The sequence below is a fragment of the Salvelinus alpinus genome, chromosome 1 (assembly GCF_045679555.1).
Source record: "Salvelinus alpinus chromosome 1, SLU_Salpinus.1, whole genome shotgun sequence".
NCBI classification, from domain to species: domain Eukaryota; kingdom Metazoa; phylum Chordata; class Actinopteri; order Salmoniformes; family Salmonidae; genus Salvelinus; species Salvelinus alpinus.
The window spans coordinates 78,643,015-78,665,938 of record NC_092086.1 but is presented as its reverse complement, the minus strand read 5'-3'; the positions used below and the strand labels follow the sequence as shown (position 1 = coordinate 78,665,938).

The 22,924-nt window shown below is 40.9% G+C and overlaps 1 protein-coding gene and 1 non-coding gene across 3 annotated transcripts; both read right to left on the bottom strand.

Annotated features, from left to right (window-relative positions):
* Positions 1-9: 9 nt before the first annotated feature.
* On the bottom strand, positions 10-14,165 carry sc5d (sterol-C5-desaturase). Of its 2 annotated transcripts, XM_071327217.1 has the most exons (6): positions 14,054-14,165; positions 13,548-13,636; positions 10,255-10,472; positions 2,573-2,705; positions 2,349-2,449; positions 10-1,849 (listed from the first exon to the last, which is right to left on the bottom strand). In XM_071327217.1, the coding sequence occupies exons 3-6, from the start codon at positions 10,462-10,464 to the stop codon at positions 1,394-1,396; spliced, it is 900 nt and encodes a 299-aa protein (XP_071183318.1). In that variant the 5' UTR covers positions 10,465-10,472; positions 13,548-13,636; positions 14,054-14,165; the 3' UTR covers positions 10-1,393. The 2 variants fall into 2 exon arrangements, with proteins under 2 accessions (XP_071183318.1, XP_071183310.1); XM_071327209.1 differs by lacking the exon at positions 14,054-14,165 and having other exon boundaries at positions 2,573-2,723; positions 13,548-13,642.
* On the bottom strand, positions 1,979-2,117 carry LOC139540231 (small nucleolar RNA SNORA57). Its single transcript, XR_011668132.1, has one exon. It is a non-coding gene; the product is annotated as a small nucleolar RNA SNORA57 (small nucleolar RNA).
* Positions 14,166-22,924: the final 8,759 nt, after the last annotated feature.

The following is a 22,924-nucleotide window of genomic DNA, read 5'->3' as shown; positions in this document are numbered from 1 at the left end:
ACAGAGACGTTTTCATATTAGTTTCCATGTTTATTGAGAAAATAGGATAGAACAAAGTCACACTACTGTTATATTGAAAACAACCAATATATTTTCACAGGTATCCATGGTGGCAGGTAGCCTAGTGCTTAGGAGTATTGGGCCAGTAACCAAAAGGTCACTGGTTCAAATCCCTGAGCAGACTAGGTGAAAAAGAAAATGTCTGTGCCCTTGAGCAAGGCACTCAACTTGAGTTGCTCTGGAAAAGAGCATCTGCTAAATGACTAAATTGTAAAATATCCATGAAAACTTCTCCCTTCCATTTACAGACATCAATTATTTACAACTAGATTATGTGCATTACTGTACACATTGCCTCATTCCATCTGTGAGTGTTGTCGCCAACTTCTATCATACATGGTTATGCAATAAATTAAAAAAATGGCTGCAGCACATACAGTAAGTAGCCGATGGGATAAGGTTAGTGTACATGGACATCTGTCCACATACAATAGGATTCACTTTGTTCAACTTCCAAATGGACAGCCACGTTTTTTTAAATTTTTTGACATTTATTTTATTCCCCGGGAAACATCTGCTTTAAAATGCAAAACATTCAGGTACACACACTTCCATTCGTCATAGACTATTTACTTTTATCCTGTTGGAGAAAAGTCCCAGAGGGTTAACTACTGGATATGAGCATGACCAAATCTGACAAGTCATGGTGTGTAGAATCCCAGTTCCTGCCATTAACCACGCCAACCGTAATATCTTATAGTACATAGGGGTTGTAGGAACATCATGCTTTTTCATTTTCTTGCATTAATCAGCACTAGACATCCTATTTCATTGTCACCTCCCCTCAGACATACCAAAAAAATCCATACAACACATTACACCTCCAAACAGGCACAATCAATCAGCATGCACTCAATGAACTTCATTAAAATAAGCAATTATTTCTCAAGTCAATGATGACAATCCAGGAAATGGTGAGAGGCCTGCTAGGTTTCTATAGCCTATGACTATGAGAATAGCTTGGTGATTTCATCTTCCCTGCTAGTCATCCCAATGAAAAATAAAATTCTCATTAAGTATTTGTGTGGCAAATGCAGAAACTGAAATTAAGTTCCAAACAATTTTATCACCCACATATTCAGTATATCAGTGCTTTTCAGTGAAATGTCAAGACATTCTTGCCGCCTACCTTTCCCTAGCACTGAAACAATGAGAAAAATTAATAAAGGGACAGTTAAAGATAAGCAACTGTAGATTGATTATTTATAATGGGATAATGAATGAAAACAACCAATGTGTGAAGCAGTATGTGAGCTATTCCTTATCAATGACACCTAGCTTAGCTTTATCAACTAAGAACTCATTCACCATGACACTACACCACATGTACCAACTACTCCTCCTTACTCTTTGTACCGCTTCCGTTAGCGTGCCCATTGGCATTAGCCCCATTAGCGCTCATCTTCCCCTCGGCAGTCAGTCTACGAATGCAGTCGAGGGGGCCCTTCCCTTCGAGTACTGAGGGGTTGCGGTAGGACCCGCCAATGCGGTCCCACAGGGTGAAGTACTGGCCATAGTTGACGTCGAAGAAGAGGTGGTGGTCCGTGTGGTGGGCCGCCCCGTTGACCACTTCCTGCAGTGGTCCGGGCACGCGGTAGTCGCCGTCATGGATAGACACAGTCCAGATATTGACGAAGATGTAGAGGGCCAGGTAGAGCACCTTGTGCAGAGGGAAGAGGAAGGGGTAGATGTGGTAGGGCAGACCCTGCAGGAAGCCATCCAGCGGGTGGAAGGCGTGGCTGGCAAACGGGGTGGGGATCTTCCACACATGGTGCGGCTTGTGGAAGTGCTGAGGGGAGGGAACATGCCACAGAGATGATCAATTCATGTGAACCACATTCAAAAGGAACTGTATGTAGAACATATTTGCTGAGGAACAGATAGCATATAAAACATATGGCACCGTTTGATCACTTTCAAGTGTGCCAGTGATTGAGGATAGGACCAGCAGACGATAACACACATTGGTACTGAAGACATAGCACTGGCTTTGTTCAAGCTCCGTACATTACATACACAAGTTCTTAGCAAATACATGTATGACAAAAAAATGGAGGGGAAAAACTGCACATTTGTTAATCAACATTAAAACAATGTCAACTGCCTTAATCTCAATAAGACAAATGAGCAGAATGATATGACTTAATATTTGTCTGTCACTGTGGACTGATCTGTAACTGTAGATCACCAAAATCACATCTAGAGCAACAATCCACTTTCAATTGACAGTGAAGGAACCTACCCAGTAGCACACTTCCCCTTTGGTAACAAGGCTTTGTAATGCTCACCTTGTAAATACTCTTGTGGTGAAGAAACCGATGAATCCAATAGATGCACCCGTCCGTGAATAACAAGAAGGAAATCATGCTGAGAAGCACAAAGGGCCAGCCTGAAAAAACAAACCACCATTAGCATCATAATGACAATCCTGTTAGACAAAGTTGCGTAACAAAATGAACAGTATAAACATTACATTACAGTCCCAGCGTCGGTGAACGCAGCATTGTCTTACCCATGGGAGACTCTTCGACATGGTCATAGAGCTTGCTGTATCCTCTGACCTCAAGGAAAAATAACGCCACAGTGGGTATACTGATTATGGGTAGCGAGGTCATGGCGTATTTGATCTCCCGCCGCACCTGGTTCTGAGGACCAAAAATGATCTGAGATCAGGGATCAATTCCAATAAATAAATAAATAAAACACATTTATATATAAATAAGAGAGAGAGAGAGTTCCTCTGTCCAGTGTGTGTTATTTTGCCCATCTTAATCATTTATTATTGGCCAGTATGAAATATGGCTTTTTATTTGTAACTCTGCCTAGAAGGCCAGCATCCCGGAGTTGACTCTTCACTGTTGACGTTGAGACCGATGTTTTGCGGGTACTATTTAATGAAGCGGCCAGTTGAGAACTTGTGAGGTGTCTGTTCCTCAAACTAGAGACTCTAATGTATTTGTCCTCTTGCTCAGTTGTGCACTGGGGCCTCCCACTCCTCTTTCTATTCTGGTTAGAGCCAGTTTGCGCTGTTCTGTGAAGGGAGTAGTACACAGCGTTGTACGAGATCTTCAGTTTCTTGGCAATTTCTCACATGGAATAGCCATTTCTCAGAACAAGAATAGACTGACGAGTTTCAGAAGAAAGCTCTTTGTTTCTAGATCAAACCCACAAATGCTGATGTTCCAGATTCTCAAATAGTCTAAAGAAGGCCAGTTTTATTGCTTCTTTAATCAGAACAGATTTCAGCGGTGCTAACATAATTGCCAAAGGGTTTTCTAATTATCAATTAGCCTTTTAAAATTATAAACTTGGATTAACTAACACAACGTGCCATTGGAACACAGGAGTGATGGTTGCTGATAATGGGCATCTGTACACCTATGTAGATATTCCATTTAAAAAATCTACCGTTTCCAGCTACAATAGTCATTTACAACATTAACAATGTCTACACTGTATTTCTGATAAATTTGTATGTTATTTTAAAATCGACATTTTTTTTTGCTTTTCTTTCAAAACAAGGACATTTCTAAGTGACCGCAAACTTTTGAATGGTAGTGTCGTGTAGTATATAAAAGAAACGTCCTCTCACTGTCAACTGCGTTTATTTTCAGCAAACTTAACATGTGTGTAAATATTTGTATGAACATAACAAGATTCAACAACTGAGACAAACTGAACAAGTTCCACAGACATGTGACTAAAAGAAATGGAATAATGTGTCCTTGAACAAAGGGGGGTCAAAATCAAAAGTAACAGTCAAAATCTGGTCCGGCCACCAGCTGCATTAAGTACTGCAGTGCATCTCCTCCTCATGGACTACACCAGATTTGCCAGTTCTTGCTGTGAGATGTTACCCCACTCTTCCACCAAGACACCTGCAAGTTCCCGTACATTTCTGGGGGGGGGGGGGAATGGCCCTAGCCCTCACCCTCCGATCCAACAGGTCCCAGACGTACTCAATGGGATTGAGATCCGGGCTCTTCGCTGGCCATGGCAGAACACTGGCATTCCTGTCTTGCAGGAAATCACGCACAGAACGAGCAGTATAGCTGGTGGCATTGTCATGCTGGAGGGTCATGTCTGGATGAGCCTGCAGGAAGGGCACCACATGAGGGAGGAGGATGTCTTCCCTGTAATGCACAGCGTTGAGATTGCCTGACTGCAATGACAACAAGCTCAGTCCGATGATGCTGTGACACAACACCCCAGACCATGACGGACCCTCCACCTCCAAATCGATCCCGCCCCAGAGTACAGGCCTCAGTGTAAAGCTCATTCCTTCAACGATAAACGCGAATCAGACCATCACCCCTGGTGAGACAAAACCGCAACTTGTCAGTGAAGAGCACTTTTTGCCAGTCTTGTCTGGTCCAGCGACGGTGGGTTTGTGCCCAAAGGCGACGTTGTTGCCGGTGATGTCTGGTGAGGACCTGCCTTACAACAGGCCTACAACCCACCAGTCCAGCCTCTCTCAGCCTATTGTGGACAGTCTGAGCACTGATGGATTGTGTGTTCCTGGTGTAACTCTGGCAGTTGTTGTTGCCATTCTGTACCTGTCCCGCAGGTGTGATGTTCGGATGTACCGATCCTGTGCAGGTGTTGTTACACGTGGTCTGCCACTGCGAGGACGATCAGCTGTCCGTCCGGTCTCCCTGTAGCGCTGTCTTAGGCGTCTCACAGTACAGACATTGCAATTTATGGCCCTGGCCACATCTGCAGTCCTCATGCCTCCTTGCAGCATTCTTAAGGCACGTTCACGCAGATGATGTTTTTCAGAGTCAGTAAAGGCCTCTGTAGTGTCCTAAGTTTTCATAACTGTGACCTTAATTTACTACCGTCTGTAAGCTGTTAGTGTCTTAACGACCGTTCCACAGGTGCATGTTCATTAAATGTTTATGGTTCATTGAACAAGCATGGGAAACAGTGTTTAAACCCTTTACAATGAAGATCTGCAAAGTTATTTGGATTTATACAAATTATCTTTGAAAGACGTACCAGTCAAAAGTTTGGACACATCTACTCATTCCAGGTTTTTTCTTTATTTTTACTATTTTCTACATTGTAGAATAATAGTGAAAACATCAAAACTATGAAATAACACATATTGAATCATGTAGTAACCAAAAAAAGTGTAAAAAATATTTTATATTTGAGATTTTTCAAAGTAGCCACCCTTTGCCTTGATGACAGCTTTGCACGCTCTTGGCTTTCGACTCGCTCCACCACAGCCCCGTCAATGTGGATGGGGTTTGCTCTCCACTCTTTCGTGGTCTACGATCACCTACTTCGTCTTACTGACGTTGAGGGAGAGGCTCCGTGGATGGCTTTTGGGAGAGGGAGAGGCTCCGTGGATGGCTCTTTGGATTCATCTTACTCATTGTTAGAAAAAAAATAATCAGATGTTAGGTACTATAAAAAAAATGTTTTTGCCAATTTGGGTGCATCAATTATCTTAATTTCTCAAAGATCAAATTATAAATCAACAAACTAAATGTTGCAGGAATGCTAACGGTATCTGTTGAACAACATAAATGATTTCAGAACAATCTTAGATGGTGGATATCGAAATCCTCTTTCTTGTGTTTGAGGTAGAACGACCCAGATGTAGTCTATGAACAGCATTCATATTTCCCCTCTTGTCCTGGTGGGTGAGGGCAGTGTGAAGTGCAATTAAAATTGCATCATCGGTGGATCTGTTGGGACGGTATGCAAATTGGAGTGGGTCTAGGGTGTCTGGGACTAAAAGCATTGTATTTGGGACAAATCATTCACTAAACCTCAACTAAATCTTGTAATGAATAATGTGGAAATTGAGCAAGTTGAGGTGACTAAACTGCTTGGAATAACCCTAGATTGTAAACTGTCATGGTCAAAACATGTTGATACAACAGTAGCTAAGATGAGGAGAAGTCTGTCCATAATAAAGTGCTGCTCTGCCTTCTTAATAACACTATCAACAATGCAGGTCCTACAGACCCTAATTTTGTAGCACCTGGACTACTGTTCAGTCGTGTGGTCAGGTGCCACAAAGAGGGACTTAATAAATTTACAATTGGCTCAGAACAGGGCAACACCCTTAAAAGTATACGGGGAGCTAACATTAATGATATGCATGTCAATCTCTCATGGCTCAAAGTGGAGGAGAGATTGACTTCATCACTACTTGTTTTTGTAAGAAGTGTTGACAAGCTGAATGCACCGAGCTGTCTGTTTAAAACTCAGCTCAGACACCCATGCATACCCCACAAGACATGCCACCAGTGGTCTCTTCACAATCCCCAAGTCCAGAACAGACTATGGGAGGCGCACAGTACTACATACAGCCATGACTACATGGAACTCTATTCCACATCAGGTAACTGATGCAATCAGTAGAATCAGATTTAAAAAACAGATACACCTCACATGCTGACCAGACCGGACACATCGCATTCGCGAGCGTTGCAAAATAAATGTACGCATACATGTTATTCAAAATGTTATTCAATCATTGCACCCACACTGCTCGATGCGCTGCAAGTCCTGCCTCTCCCATCTCCTCATTGGTTTTTAGGAGCATATACCCACGTGCCATCTCTTCATTGAGTTTGTTTTGATATTTGGTATTTGGTAAACTAACACACCCAAACTCACTCATCTCACTTTCCCTGCTCCGTTTTCAGCTACGTTAGCAATGTGGGTCGACACAAGTTAACTTAGCGATCTCAGTTCATACATTACACACATTATTCTTACCTCCTGTCAGTAACAGTATGGTATAAGGAATACGCAGACAAGCTTTCATGTAAGTAGGGTAAGTAGCAACACATCTGCCACGCTGATCCTCAACACTGGAGCTCCCCAGGGGTGAGTGCTCAGTCCCCTCCTCTACTCCCTGTTCACCCACGACTGCATGGCCAGGCACAACTCCAACACCATCATTAAGTTTGCAGACGACACAACAGTGGTAGGCCTGATCACCGACGAGACAGCTTATAGGGAGGAGGTCAGAGACCTGGCCGGGTGGTGCCAGAATAACAACCTATCCCTCAACGTAACCAAGACTAAGGAGATGATTGTGGACTACAGGAAAAGGAAGACCGAGCACGCCCCCATTCTCATCAACGGGGCTGTAGTGGAGCAGGTTGAGAGCTTCAAGTTCCTTGGTGTCCACATCAACAACAAACTAGAATGGTCCAAACACACCAAGACAGTCGTGAAGAGGGCACGACAAAGCCTTTTCCCCCTCAGGAAACTAAAAAGATTTGGCATGGGTCCTGAGATCCTCAAAAGGTTCTACAGCTGCAACATCGAGAGCATCCTGACTGGTTGCATCACTGCCTGGTACGGAAATTACTCGGCCTCCGAATGCAAGGCACTACAGAGGGTAGTGCGTACGGCCCAGTATATCACTGGGGCTAAGCTGGCTGCCATCCAGGACCTCTACACCAGACGGTGTCAGAGGAAGGCTCTAAAAATTGTCAAAGACCCCAGCCATAGACTGTTCTCTCTACTACCACATGGCAAGCGGTACCGGAGTGCCAAGTCTAGGACAAAAAGGCTTCTCAACAGTTTTTACCCCCAAGCCATAAAACTCCTGAACAGGTAATCAAATGGCTACCCGGGACTATATACATTGTGTGCCCGCCCCCCAACCCCTCTTTTACACTGCTGCTACTCTCTGTTTATCATATATGCATAGTCACTTTAACTATACATTCATGTGCATACTTCCTCAATTGGGCCGACCTAACAGTGCTCCCGCACATTGGCTAACCGGGGCTATCTGCATTGTGTCCCGCCACCCGCCAACCCCTCTTTTACGCTACTGCTACTCTCCGTTCATCATATATGCATAGTCACTTTAACCATATCTACATGTACATACTACCCCAATCAGCCTGACTATCCGGTGTCTGTATATAGCCTCGCTACTGTTATTTTTCACTGTCTTTTTACTGTTGTTTTATTTCTTTACTTACCTATTGTTCACCTAATACAGGTTCTAACCAATAGTGCAAAAAATGTAAGTAAGCATTTCACTGTAAGGTCTACACCTGTTGTATTCGGCACACGTGACAAATACACTTTGATTTGATTGAAGTGACATTTATTGTACTTGTCAATGATATGGATGAGTGCGCTGTTTGTTTGTTTCTGTTCCTCTCTCTCCGTCTCTATAGCTTCCGGGTATGCTGAAATAAGGACCCGAGCTATGGCAATTGGGCTGGCTTTGTAGTGCCTGTTCCGAATGGCACATTCATGTGAATGGGCGTATTGGAAGACACCATGTTAGTAGTGATGGGATTCTGTAAATGTGTTATATTGTGCTATATAGTATTATGATAAACCGATTGCAAAGGTTCAATGAATTTAATTAATGATATGTTTAGCTGAGTGGAAAATGTAGGCTTTGATGTTGGTAATGGCTTAATTAATTAATGAGTTTGGTATGTTCTGATGGGAGGGCTTCCCCTACAAAAGGAGCCTCTCTTTCAGTTCAAGGGGGGAGGGGGGGGGCGTTTTGATTGAGCAGCACTGTTTTAGCTGTCCCCATAATGTATACTTTTGGTGGCAGTACTGTTTATCTTCCGGAATCACTATGTAAATAAACATCCTTGCACAGAAGTCCTTTCGCGGCTCCGCCATCATTTTATTTGATAGAGGTTAGGTTTTTTAGTTTAGCCTTGTGGCATACTCTACACGACAGCGTCCATGTCCGTGTCCCGTTCCTTGTAAGCGGTAGCTCTAGCCTTTTGCCGAGCCCGGAATCCATGGTTTTTGAATACATTTGTATTGTCACTGTGGGGACAATTTCGTCTATGCACTTATTGAGGAAGCCCGTGACTGATGTGGTAAACTCCTCAATGCCATCGGATGAATCCCGGAACGTATCCCAGTCTGTACTAGCAAAACAGTCCTGTAACCTTGCGTCTTCTTCATCGGACCACTTCTGTATTGAGTGTGCCACCGGTACTTCCTGTTTAAGCTTTTGTTTGTAAACGGGAAGCAGGAGAATAGAGTAATGGTCAGATTTTTCGAAACGAGGACAAGGGAGGTCCTTGTATTTGTTTCTGTGGGTAGAATAACATTTGTCTAGAGTTTTAGCGCCCCCGGAGACGTGTTTGTAGAAATTAGGTTTTAAGTCTCCCCGCAATAGTTAAACTGTTTCTGGTGGGTGGAGACTATCTAGGTAACCGGTTTCTTGTTTGTTTATGGCCACATACAGTTTGTTGAGTGCCAAAGTGGCGTTGGTTTGTGGAGGGATGTAGACATCCGTGATAATTACGGATTAGAGCTCTTGGTACATAAAAGGGTTTCCAACTCACCATGATGTAATTTATATAAGGTAAGCAAAAGCTTGAAATTTGCTTCACATTGGAAGTAACACACCAGTTGTTTGTGAAGAGACACACCCCCTCCCCCTTTAGACTTGCCCAAGGCTACCTTCGTCTGATTGTGCCACTGTATGGAGAAACCACTGAGTTCTACGTACATAGTCATCCTGCCATGTCTCTGCAAGGCATATAATAATGCAGCTTTTCAAGTCTCTCTGATAGGAGACTCTTGAACGAAGCTCATCCATCTTATTCTCGAGTGACTGGACAATAGAACGGAGGGGAGTGCTGGTCAATCTTATTTTCGTCTCAATCTCAACAGGATGTCGGCTTTTCTACCGCGTATACACCTGAGGCGTTTTGGTAACCCATGAAACAAAGGAATAGGGTCCGGTATGAACAAGGGAACAGCTGAGTCGGAATTTAACTTCAGATTTGAAGTCGAAAGCGAGGTTAGTAACTGTCGATCTGATGTCTAGAAGTGCTTGCCGGTCATATGTGATAATTGTATGAACTTTCTGTACAAAAAGTAAAGATTTTTTTTAAAGTCACTAAATAGCAAAGTCGGGTTGGAACTCGAAAGATGTTGCCCTTCTCCGTCGGTGCCATCATTGAGAAAACACAAGAATGGTAACCAGTAAGTAGTAAGAAGCAAATGCCAACTCAAGTGGTAGCCTAACCTTACAGTATGTCAATAAACCTTCCTGGATGCTATTGAAAATATATAGTTTGTCGCAGTTCAACTGCATACAACTATATTACGGCCTGGTCCCAGATCTTTTTGTCTTCTCTTGCCAAGTCCTACAGGTGTTGTGACGTTTAACAAGATCTGGGACCAGGCTACAAGTATTGAGTATTATAAAGAAGGACATACCTTTAGAAACTGTGGATGTTTCATGAGGTTGTGGTCAAAGATGAAGTGGTAGTTCAGCCACCCCAGGCCCAGGTAGAGGACTGCGGCTCCCAGATTGGTGACTACCAACAGGCTGATGATCTGGCGCAGCGCCCCGTCTTCAGGCCACGACGACGGGTACACGTAGGGGGTGAGGACATAGTGGTCGGCGACATTCAGCACAAGATCCATGTCTGAATCTGCCAAGTTGATAAGTAATGGCTTTGAGCATAGCCTTCTAGACTCCTCCTCTCAAGTAGCCTATCCTACCCACAAATCACAAGTGACAAATAATTTCTCACTTCTCAAAACCACAGAGAAGGCTCAGACACAGAGAAGGCTCAGACACAGAGAAGGCTCGGGTTTTGAGAAGTGACAAATTTGCATATGTAGCAGACAATGTCATAAATGATTTGTGGGTAGAATTGACTTCTTGAGAGTGACACATCACATGTAAACTGGACATGGCTTATAGACAGAGTGGGTAGTCAACTAGTCAATGTTAGATCTATAGGCTATATCAATCATATTTTCATCATACATATACAGTAGTGGTTTACTAAGGCTGGGCGGTATACTGTATACACACCGGTATTGATGCACGGACCGGTTTGGGTTTTTACTTGACCTTCTATAACGGTATTTGAATGTTTGGTTTGTTAAATGTGATACACCGTGTGTAACGTCCATTTTTATAGTTTACGCCGCTTCTTGACTCATCCCTCTCCGCTCTCTCTCTCTCCAACCCGCTTTCCACACAGACCTAGTCCCACCCCGTCACTCAAGGAGAACATTTGTTGTTGCTTGACCACGAGACACTTTCGTTCAGTCTGCATGGTCAATGCAGCACATGCAACAATGTTGATGACAACAATGTTTCCAATTTGATCTTAATATATATCCACTAGCGTTCTATAACTACAATATTACATCTGCAAACAGCTAGTTTGTATTTTCTTAGCAAGTTAAGGTAAATCGTCTTAACCACTAATACTAATCGCTAGTTAGCTGGCTAGCTAATAAAAGTACTGAGTCAGAGCAAACGTAGCTAGCTGGTGGAGGCCTAAATCAGCATGTTGTTTGTGCAACAGTATCTTCTAAATCAAAGAGGAATAGGCGAAGCATGAATATGTTGGCTATATGAATAAAGATTTACACAGAACATCACTTTGGTTCCTACCCTGTCACAATAACTCGTCCATGGAATTTTCATTCGTTGTCATGTCAAACAACAATAATGATAATAAATTATAATAAACATTCTATTTCCATGATTCCAAAAGTTCACCCAAGTGGTTTGATCTAAATTGTAACATTTGGTTAAAAATCAGGCCTAGTATTTTTGCCCATAACGTGGCAGTGTGGAAATTATCTCAAATGAGTGCAGGAAAGGCAGGTTGAAGTTGAATTGAACAGTATTTTATTTTACCTTCATTTAACTAGGCAAGTCAGTTAAGAACAAATTCTTATTTACAATGACGGCCTACCGGGGAACAGTGGGTTAACTGCCTTGTTCAGGGGCAGAACGACAGATTTTTACCTTGTCAGCTCGGGGATTCGATCCAGCAACCTTTCGGTTGCAGTGGGTTAACCACTAGGCTACCTGCCACCCCATGTATAAAACAATCCGAATGGAGAAAGTTATAATTTAGAATATATGTGTTGCCACCCTAGGGTCACGCACTACTCATAAAGAAAATGTTGAACTTTTATTAATCAAAAACACAAAATACCGTCAAATACGTCAAAAATGTGAAAAATACCATATATACGATATGATATTTTGGCCATATCGCCCAGCCCTATGTGTTACTAGAACTCAGATAACGTACAGTAAATAACAGTATGATAAATGGGAGGCAGGCCTAGTACTGTAGGTGTATTTGGGGGATGCTACTGATAGTGCTTTTTAAAGCAGTGACATTTGAGAATACCTTGGGGTAAACTACTGTAGTCTTTCACTAGGCAATTATTTCAGTGTCCCGGCACTACCAAAGGTTGTCCAGGAATGGGAAATCTTATTTGGGTACAAGCTAGTCATTTTTTAAATTTATTTCACCTTTATTTAACCAGGTAGGCCAGTAACAAGTTCTCATTTACAACTGCGACCTGGCCAAGATAAAGCAAAGCAGTGCAACAACACAGAGTTACACGTGGAATAAACAAATGTACAGTCAATAACACAATAGAAAGAAATATATATACAGTGTGTGCAAATGAGGTAAGATTAGGGAGGTAGGGCAATAAATAGGCCGTAGTGGCGAAATAATTACAATTTAGCAAATAAACACTGGAGTGATAGATGTGCAGAAGATAAGTGTGCAAGTAGAGATACTGGGGTGCAAAGGAGCAAAAAAAAATCAATAAATAATATGGGGATGAGGTGGGCTATTTAAAGATGGGCTATGTACAGGTGCAATGATTTGTAAGCTGCTCTGATAGCTGATGCTTAAAGTTAGTGAGGGAGATATGAGTCTCCAGCTTCAGTGATTTTTGCAATTCGTTCCAGTCATTGGCAGCAGAGAACTGGAAGGGGGCCAAAGGAGGAATTGGCTTTGGGGGTGACCAGTGAAATATACCTGCTGGAGCGCGTGCTACGGGTGGGTGCTGCTATGGTGACAAGTGAGCTGAGATAAGGCGGGGCTTTACCTAGCAAAGACTTGAAGATGACCTGGAGCCAGTGGTTTTGGCGACAAATATGAAGCGAGGGCCAGCCAACGAGAGCATACAGGTCGCAGTGGTGGGTAGTATATGGGGCTTTGGTGAAGAAACGAATGGCACTGCGATAGACTGCATCCAATTTGCTGAGTAGAGTGTTGGAGGCTATTTTGTAAATGACATCACCGAAGTCATCACCTAATTAATTAGTCTACATACTTTTACAAGTGTATCAATAAAGGCCCCATGTACCCATTTAGCACACTACCGTATTTGGCCTCAAACAAAAAAAAAGCGAATTGCATTGTGTGCATTACTTTATAGATAGACAGAGTCAATTCAAAACATATCACTTCATAATACGTGAACATGTTTCAGATAAGTGACATTCGTGTAATATGTGCTCACACATTGTAGCTAACGTTATATCTACCAAAAACAAAAATAATGACAACTGCCATTAATTCCCATTCTACATCATGCATATGCGCCCATGGCATATCCCAATGTAATGTCCCACAACGCATCTAAACGCACAACTTTATCGCTGATTTGTAAATGTTAGCTACATACATTAAAAAATATATGTATTGTAATCATACTGTAGAGTTACATACCTGACGCAGTTGTCCACTATACCAAGCCACTTGATAAGGCGTAAAATGTCATCAAACTATAGGTATTCGGGTAACCAATCTGCAACTCCCTGTTTAAATAAACAACTACGTAATTGCACACATATCCAATGGAAAGATACTTCCTTGTCACGAAAGAGCTGCATCTTTCGTTTGATTGGACAACTGCCTGATGTGATCATGGCGCGACGAATTTTTGGAGGTGAATTTAAAGAGACATGACTATATACACAGTTATGAAACATCGGCATTACTAAATGAATTAACAACGTCGGCGCCAAACTATCAAAACAGCTGTTTCATATCGCGTGGCATATGCATAAAGTAATAGTCCACTTATTACTCTCACCCTCTGACAACACAAGCTAAGAAAGACGCAATATGCAACATTTGGGTGTATTCCCTCTACAAAATTCCTATATGATTATTAGTGATTTTTTTCCAATAGGATAAGTTTTTTCCTGTTGGAAATAAATAAGTAATCATACTGGATCCGACAGGGTTCTCGAAGTCCTATAGGTCGGCGCACAATTGGCCCAGCATTGTCCGGGTTTGCCCGGTGTAGGTCATCATTGTAAATGATGGGGCGGCAGGTAGCCTAGTGGTTAGAGGGTTGGGCCAGTAACCTTTAAAGGTTGCTAGATAGAATCCCCGAGCTGACAAAGTAAAAATATGTCGTTCTGCCGCTGAACAAGGCAGTTAACCCATTGTTCCCTGGTAGGCCGTCATTGTGAATAAGAATTTGTTCTTAATTAACTGACTTGAATAGTTAAATAAAGGTTCAAATAAAAAATATATGTTTTTCTTCACTGACTTGCCTAGTCAAATAAAGGTTAAAAATAAAAAATATAGGCTTTTGTGTAACCTGTATCAGAATTCTATTGGACAACTGTTTTCCTATTGGGAATCAAAAGTAATCCTATTGGACCCTATATGATTCTCGCAATCCAACAGGATTTTGTATCACCGCCATCAGAATCCTAAAAGTTATCCGATTGGATCCTATAGATTTTTGATAAGTACTGTAGGATTTTGTCACCCCAATCAGAATTTTTTTCTTCTTAATTGAACCCATTAAATTATAGTTTGTTGTCATTAGTTACAGCACAACAACATTAATTACATTTTCAACAACAGTTCTATAATGAATGCAACATGTAAAGTGTTTCATGAGCTGAAAGAAAAAATCCCAGAAATGTTTCATACGCACAAAAAGCTTATTTCTCTCCAATTTTGTGCACAAATTTGTTTACATCCCTGTTAGTGAGAATTTCTCCTTTGCCAAGATAACCCATCCACCTGTTTAAACAACTGATTAAACAGCATGATCATTACACAGGTGCACCTTGTGCTGGGGACAATAAAAGGCCACTCTAAAATGCAACCGGCCTCACAACTGCAGATCTGTGTAACCACGCCAGCTCAGGAACTGCTTCTTCACCTGCGGGACCGTCTGAGACCAGCCACCCAGACAACTGATTAAACTGAGTCTGTAATAAATCCATTTTGTGGGGAAAAACTCATTCTGATTGGATGGGCCTGACTCCCCAGTGGGTGGGCCTATGCTCACCCAGGCCCACCAATGGCTGCGCCCCTGCTGCGTCTTGTGAAATACATAGATTAGGGCCTAATGAATTTATTTCAATTGACTAATTTCCTTATACGAACTGTAACTCATTAAAATTGTTGAAATTGTTGCGTTTTTATTTTTGTTCAGTATATATTAATTTCTGTTTTATTCACCTGTAAGAAAGCCTTTCCCTTTAAGAGTGACTGATGACTTCACAGCTAGCATGAGCTAGCAGTGTTTATTAGCCTAACTAGAGAGGAAGACGTAGAGAGAGGCACAACTCGGTGGAAAATCTGTCTCCCTCCAGCAGGTGGCGTGTTTTTACCGTTTTTCCGCCCACCAAGCAAGCAGTTTTTGTATGGACGTCAATGAGTGTCGAATTTGTTCAACAAAACAGTAAATGGTTTATTTTCTACGTGAGGTTTATTTGATTGAATCAAAGTTTTGTAATGCTTAGGTTGCTACGAGTGTAAGTAGGACATGTGATATCACTGCAACTTTGAGAAAAAACTTGTCTCGAGATGGCTATGCATATTCATGGAATGAGGCTAGTAGCATAGTGTCTCTCTCCATTGAATACAGGCCGTTGATGTCAACAACACTAATTGAATATTCAAAAAAACGTATTAAAATAATGAGATGTCTCCACCAATCCAAAGCAAGGATAGGCGGGTGCTAGACAGCCTGCCATGCCGCTTTGTGGACAACGACTCCCATTGTTAGGGCGAAGAGACAAGTATCTTGTCGGTATATCCATAATCTTTGGCCTAATGCCCAAGTTCATTAGTAGTGGAAAGACATAGGAAGAAGAGAGATCATGATACTGAAAGCAGTTGAGTCTAGTAAAGAAAGCAGAAAGAGGGCCAAGGTAGGAAGAAAGAGTAATAATGTGTCAGAGTGGAAAGGGGTGATGGTGTTTGATGAGACCACAGTGCCTCATTTACACCCTATCCCGACGAACCAATGCTGTAGAGAAAGAGATAGGTGAAGTCAAACTAGCCTGGTTCATTGGAAAATGTAGATTGCTGGTAGACAGGATCAGCAAGGGAAGATTCTGCAAATGGAAAAGCTTAATGGGAATAAGATTAAAAGCCACGACCCTGGTGGTTATGCTAGGTCAAGGGGAGTCATCACTGGCGACCCAATATCTTTATCCATAGATTATATTTTTAAAAATGTGAAGGGAGGCAGAGTGATTGAGGCCAAAAGGTTGATCAGTAGAAAAGAGGGTCAAAGAAGTGAAAGCTATCAGTGCTGCTGAGGTTTGAGAAAGTTTTGCTTGGAAAAGTACAGATAGGATTCCTTAGTTTCAATGTCAGAAAAATGTGTCCCCTCCCCATTATGGTGTTTTGAATGTCAAATAATGGGACATGTAGCTGATCAGTGTAAAGGAAAGAAAACATGTGCCATGTGTGGAGGGGAACATGATTCTGGTGAATGTGGGAGCAATGTGAAGGTTAAGTATTGTAATTGTGGGGGGAAACATTTGGTGGATGCCAGGTGCAGAGAGAAACTAAGAGATATAGAATCAGTCATGATGTATTATATGCAGAGGCTGTAAAACAGATTGGTGGAACTACAGTGCGGACTGATGGAGCTTCCATGGTTGCTCTTGTACTAAGTGGATCTACTGTCAGGGCTGGTGCATCTGTTGGTCCTAGCATGGTTTTGAGACCTGTTCAGAAATGTTGCTATCATGAATGTGCTGTGTCAAAGGACACTTTGATATTGAATAAGGTTAACTTCATAGCTTTCATTGGTAAGGTTATCAACACGACTCGGCTTGTGGAAAGCAGAAATGCCAGATTGAAGGTTATAGTGGATAAGGCAAAATAGTTATTGGTGGCAACATATGTTACTGTCGAAATGGTTGTTGACATGAATAATCCTAAAGGTGGATTGTTTCAGCATGGTATGGATAACGTTTAATGGATTGCACTTTAAAAATGTGTTTGTGGACCACCATGATATCATAAAAGAAGAACTCCTAAATTCAACTCACCACATGTGGCTGTGCTGAGAATCTCAGTTTTTCTAACATTATTTAACTATTTTATCCCTCACTGTGCACGAATGCAAAAACTGAGTACACTATTTGTTTCCTTATGAAGTTGTCAATGTTTTTGTCATATTTTTTTTCGTCATTGTACAGCATTTTATGCACTTGTTTTTATGCTAGCTTAGTAACTACTGTCAGCCACATTGTGCCTGTTAGCTGACTAGCTAGCTTATGTAACAGATGTGATCTTTACGTTCTCTTGCGTTGCGTAATAAAGAAAAGGCCAGCCAATGTCCCAGTTGATCTGTAGTTTATTCACTTGCATGTCAATATCTGACTGGGGTTAAATCAACAATTATAACAATGACAAAAACATGACAACATACAATATGTGCAAGTACCTGCAACAATAATCAAAGGATGAGATGTGCATAGCTCAATGATGTTGATGTCTGTTGATTCTATCATGGAAACAACTGTGCATTAGCAGGGAGCTAATGCTACCATTACATTTAGAACATGCTAGCTAACTTGCTCAAACAGCAATAAGATACAGTGCCTTCAGAAAGTATTCATACCCTTTGACTTATTCCACATTTTGTTGTGTTACAACCTGAATTCAAAATTTATTAAATTCCTTTTTCTTCTCTCTTCCATCTACACACAATACCCCATGACGACAAAGCGAAAACGTGTTTTTATAAATGTTACCAAATTTATTGAAAATGAAATACAGATTACTCATTTACATAAGTTATTCATAGACTTGAGTCAACAATACTTTCTAGAAGCACCTTTGGCAGCAATTACGGCTGTGAGTCTTTCTGGGTAAAGGCGTCAGTATGCTACAGTTTGGCTGGTGCCTAGCCGAACTCAGCTAGCCAAATGGAATGAGTGTGCTCACACACACCCTTAAAAGACCTTCGCTTGAAAAACAAGAAAAAAGTGCCAATAGTACTGTTTGTCCATTTTGAGACACCATAGCCAGTATACACTTCCTCAAAATAGTCAGAATTAATCTAAGCTAACTCAAGAAATCTGTCATTATGTTTTACTTTTTTCCAAAGAGCTCTTAGTCATGCAATTTTACATCTAAGATGTTTGGTGCAGTATATTTCAATTAAAAAATGTGCATGAAAACGAGTCAGCCGTCCCTCATTGATTGACAACAAAGACTTTATTGAAGAATCCCTACTGTTGACCAATCATCGACAAAGGGGCGCAGACTTTGGCTCCGAACTTCGGCTTGCCTCCAGAAAAAATGTAATGTGCCCGAACAGACAAAAAAAACTTACCAAAGTCCAAAACGATCAAGAACATCACAAAATGTCATAATATACTCTACAGTATGCACAAACTCTACCGAACTGTTTCAGCTGGGAAGCATGCGGACGACTTAAGCCTCAGAGCTTTCCACACCTGGATTGTGCAGCATTACTCTTTTCAAAATTCTTCAAGCTCTGTCAAATTGGTTGTTGATCATTGCTAAACCACCATTTTCAGGTCTTGCCATATATTTTCAAGTAGATTTAAGTCAAAACTGTAACTCTGCCTCTCAGGAACATTCACTGTCTTCTTGGTAAGCAACTCCAGTGTAGATTTGGCCTTGTGTTTTAGGTTATTCTCAGAGTGAAAGGTGAATTCATCTCCCAGTGTCTGGTGAAAAGCAGACTGAACCAGGTCTTCCTCTAGGATTTTGCCTGTTCTTAGCTCCATTCCAATTCTTTTTTATCCTGAAAAACTCCCCAGTCCTTAATGATTACAAGCATACCCATAACATGATGCAGCCACCACTATGCTTGAAAATATGGAGAGTGGTGTTCAGTAATGTGTTGTATTGGATTTGCGCCAAACATAACACTTTGTATTCAGGGCAAAAAGTTAATTGCTTTGCCACATTTGCAGTATTACTTTAGTGCCTTGTTGCAAACAGGATGCATGTTTTTGGAAAATGTTTATTCTGTACAGGCTTCCTTTTTTTCACTCTGTCAATTAGGTTAGTATTGTGGAGTAACTACAATATTGTTTGTAATTGGTAAATATATGTGCCTAGTCAAGTCAACCCTGTTTTCATGATTTCTGGTAGATCATCAAAATAAATAAATCACATCACGTTTTGACACATTCAGCAATTTTTATCAAAATAAGTAGAAATGAATGTTGAAAGTTCATTTATATTCCTAAAACATACACTACCGTTCAAAAGTTTGGGGTCACTTAGAAATGTCCTTGTTTTTGAAAGTTAAGCACATTTTTTGTCCATTTAAAATAACACCAAATTGATCAGAAATACAGTGTAGACATTGTTAATGTTGTAAATAACTATTGTAGCTGGAAATGGCAGATTTTTTATGGAATTTCTACATAGGCGTACAGAGGCCCATTATCAGCAACCATCACTCCTGTGTTCCAATGGCACGTTGTGTTAGCTAATCCAAGTTTATAATTTTAAAAGGCTAATTGATAATCTTCACTGAAAGTAGAGCATTGCAGTCCTCTAATCTAGAAGTGACAAAAGCATGGATTAGTTTTTCTGCATCATTTTTGGACAAACAGTTTCTGATTTTTGCAATGTTACGAAGATGGAAAAAAGCTGTTCTTGAAGTATTCTTGATATGTTCGTCAAAAGAGAGATCAGGGTCCAGAGTAACGCTGAGGTCCTTCACAGTTTTATTTGAGATGAATGTACAACCATCAAGATTAATTGTCAGATCCAACAGAAGATCTCTTTGTTTCTTGGGACCTAGAACTAGCATCTCTGTTTTGTCCGAGTTAAAAAGTAAAACATTTGCCACCATCCACTTCCTTATGTCTGAAACACAGGTTTCCAGGGTGGGTAATCTTGGGGTTTCACTATGTTTCATCGAAATGTACAGCTGTGTGTCGTCCACATAGCAGTGAAAGTTAACATTATGTTTCCGAATGACATCATCAAGAGGTAAACTATATAGTAAAAATAATAGTGGTCCTAAAATGGAACCTTGAGGAACACCGAAACGTACAATTAATTTGTCAGAGAACAAACCATCCACAGAGATGAACTGATATCTTTCCCGACAGATAAGATCTAAACCAGGCAAGAACTTGTCTGTGTAGACCAATTAGGGTTTCCAATCTCTCCAAAAGAATGTGGTGATCAATATAGGCCGATAGTTTCTTACATTTTCTGGGTCAAGGTTTGGCTTTTTCAAGAGAGGCTTTATTACTGCCACTTTTAGTGAGTTCGGTACACATCTGGTGGATAGGGAGCCATTTATTACGTTCAACATAGGAGGGCCAAGCACAGGAAGCAGCTCTTTCAGTAGTTTGCAGCTTGAAGGTTTAGAGGCCATGACTATGTCAAGAGATAGAGTATTCAAAAAGGTAACTATCTCCATTGATACAAGGTCCTGGCAGTGTTGTTCAGACTCAGGGCAACTGAGCTTTGGAGAAATGTGCAGATTCAAACAGGAGTCTAATTTGCTTTCTAATGATCCTGATCTTTCGTCTAAGAAGTTTAGGAATTCATCACTGCTGAAGTGAAAGCCATCCTCTCTTGGGAAATGCTGCTTTTTGGTAAGCTTAGCAACCGTATCAAAAATAAATGTTGGATTATTCTTATTCTCCTCAATTAGGTCGGAAAAATAGGATATTCGATATAGCAGGTACTGTCTTTCCAAGCTAGTCGGAAGACTTCCAGTTTGTTGGAACGCCATTTCCGTTCCAATTTTCTGGAAGCTTGCTTAAGGGCTCGGGTATTTTCTGTATACCAGGGAGCTAGTTTCTTGTGACAAATGTTTTTGTTTTTAGAGGTGTGAATAGGGCTGTGGCAGTCACGAAATTTTGTCAGACAGTGATTGTCAAAGAAATAACTGTCGGTCTCAAGGTAATTGACCGTTAATTAACATAAACACATTTAGCATCTCCTGTCTTCCACACATAGCCTACAAGCCACTGATGCAGACCTTTGGAACATCTACATTTTATAAAGTCTAATAAATCCATGTAATATAGCCTACACCTTCACAATAAATCCATTATTTATTTTAGACAGGTCTAATGAAGAAAATGTAGTCTATTTTAGAAGAAAAGAATAGCATACTCTGAGTTGTCCTTATGTTAGGTCCCGATGTGGCTATGCCAAATGGATGTGGGCTACAATCGTTCATTTAGCAGACAAGATTTGCTAGTATGAAGAATACAATTGAACAAAATATAAATATTTTCTCCAAATGATTTGAGGCAGTGCGGCTCTTCTGTGTTGAGCGGTTAATGAAGCAATAGGTACTCCAATATGCTTAATTTAGAGGTATTCATATAATTGTTCTACAAACGTTAGGCTATACGTTTTGATTTTTAATACATTGTAAGGCTGCATGATGCAACTCTAATGATGATTTGAAAAAAAGTCGCTTGAAAGGCATGAGCTCTGCTTTTAGTTTTTTGTGCATGCTGTACACACTCCAGTAGTCTCTTATTCACAAATGACAAGCACTTGATAATGCCTCGAATTTCACTGCAGCATCCTCTTTGTGGCCGAAATGCACCCAAAGAAAAGCCATGGCGTTTGCTGTGTTGTGCCCTTCTCCATTAGTGTGCTGCACAACACAAATCATCTCACACGGATCTCCTTCACATGATCGGGTCTTTCTCACAGGCTACAAGTTAAGACAGACACATTAGGGACACGACTGAGCGCGTCCTTATCTAATTCCGAGGTGCATATTGAAGATATTGAATGAACTATTTACTTTTCGTCAGCCAACAAGATGAGTAGGCCTAACGAACAGCAAAAGCACTAGCCTATGTCAATCTACTATCCCCCATAGTACAAAAGTTGACCTATTCTATTCTGTGCAACAACAAAAAATATTCCAAACAGTCTGGGACAGTTGTGGGATGCGATAGAATCCAAATGAATACAACCGCTAGCATCAAAAAACATATTTTTTGCACTGTGGCTGACGCAACAAATCATAACGTTTAGCTTAAAATGTTGATAAACTATTCGACTATTTCTTCACATTATAAGCGCAGCAATGTGCACATGGTAGTAGGCTATAAGTGCGAATGTTCCATTAGCTGAAAACACCATTATCAAAAAAGTGACCCCAAATGCAATTATGCATGTAATGCTTTTATTATAAAGGTGCATTTTCATGGTGAAAATGTACCCCCAAATTTGAAACTCACACGCTGATTATATATGCCAGATAGGCTCTACACCCCTTGTAAAGCGGATTCATGTTTTTCTTGTTTTATTTAACCTTTATTTAACTAGGCAAGTCAGTTAAGAACAAATTCTTATTTACAATGACACGGCCTACCAAAAGGCAAAAGGCCTCCTGCGGGGCTGGGATTAAAAATTAAAAATAAATAAAATATAAATATAGGACAAAACACACAATCACGGCCGTCAATTGACCGGGGGAAGGCCGTCAATGTAAATAAGAATTTGTTCTTAACTGACCTGCCTAGGTAAATAAAGGTTCAATTTAGGTAAAATGCATTTACCATGAGTTGGCAGTCCATGCACGCTATCAGCAACCAATTAAATAGAATAGTTATCATCCAATTCTCACCTGGGGCCTCCTTTAAACTGTTGCAAAAATGTAACACTAAATATCTCTATGCGCCATTTCTGAAAAGACTGCGCCCATACAAAAATATTGAGATTCATAAACTTGGAGCATGCCATACCTATGCATGTTTCCCGTTATAAATCAGACCTGTCGTAAAACGCCCATCACTCACCTTTTATGGTGACAATAATGCCTTCATTTGCTGTATACTTTGGAAGTATTGGAATTA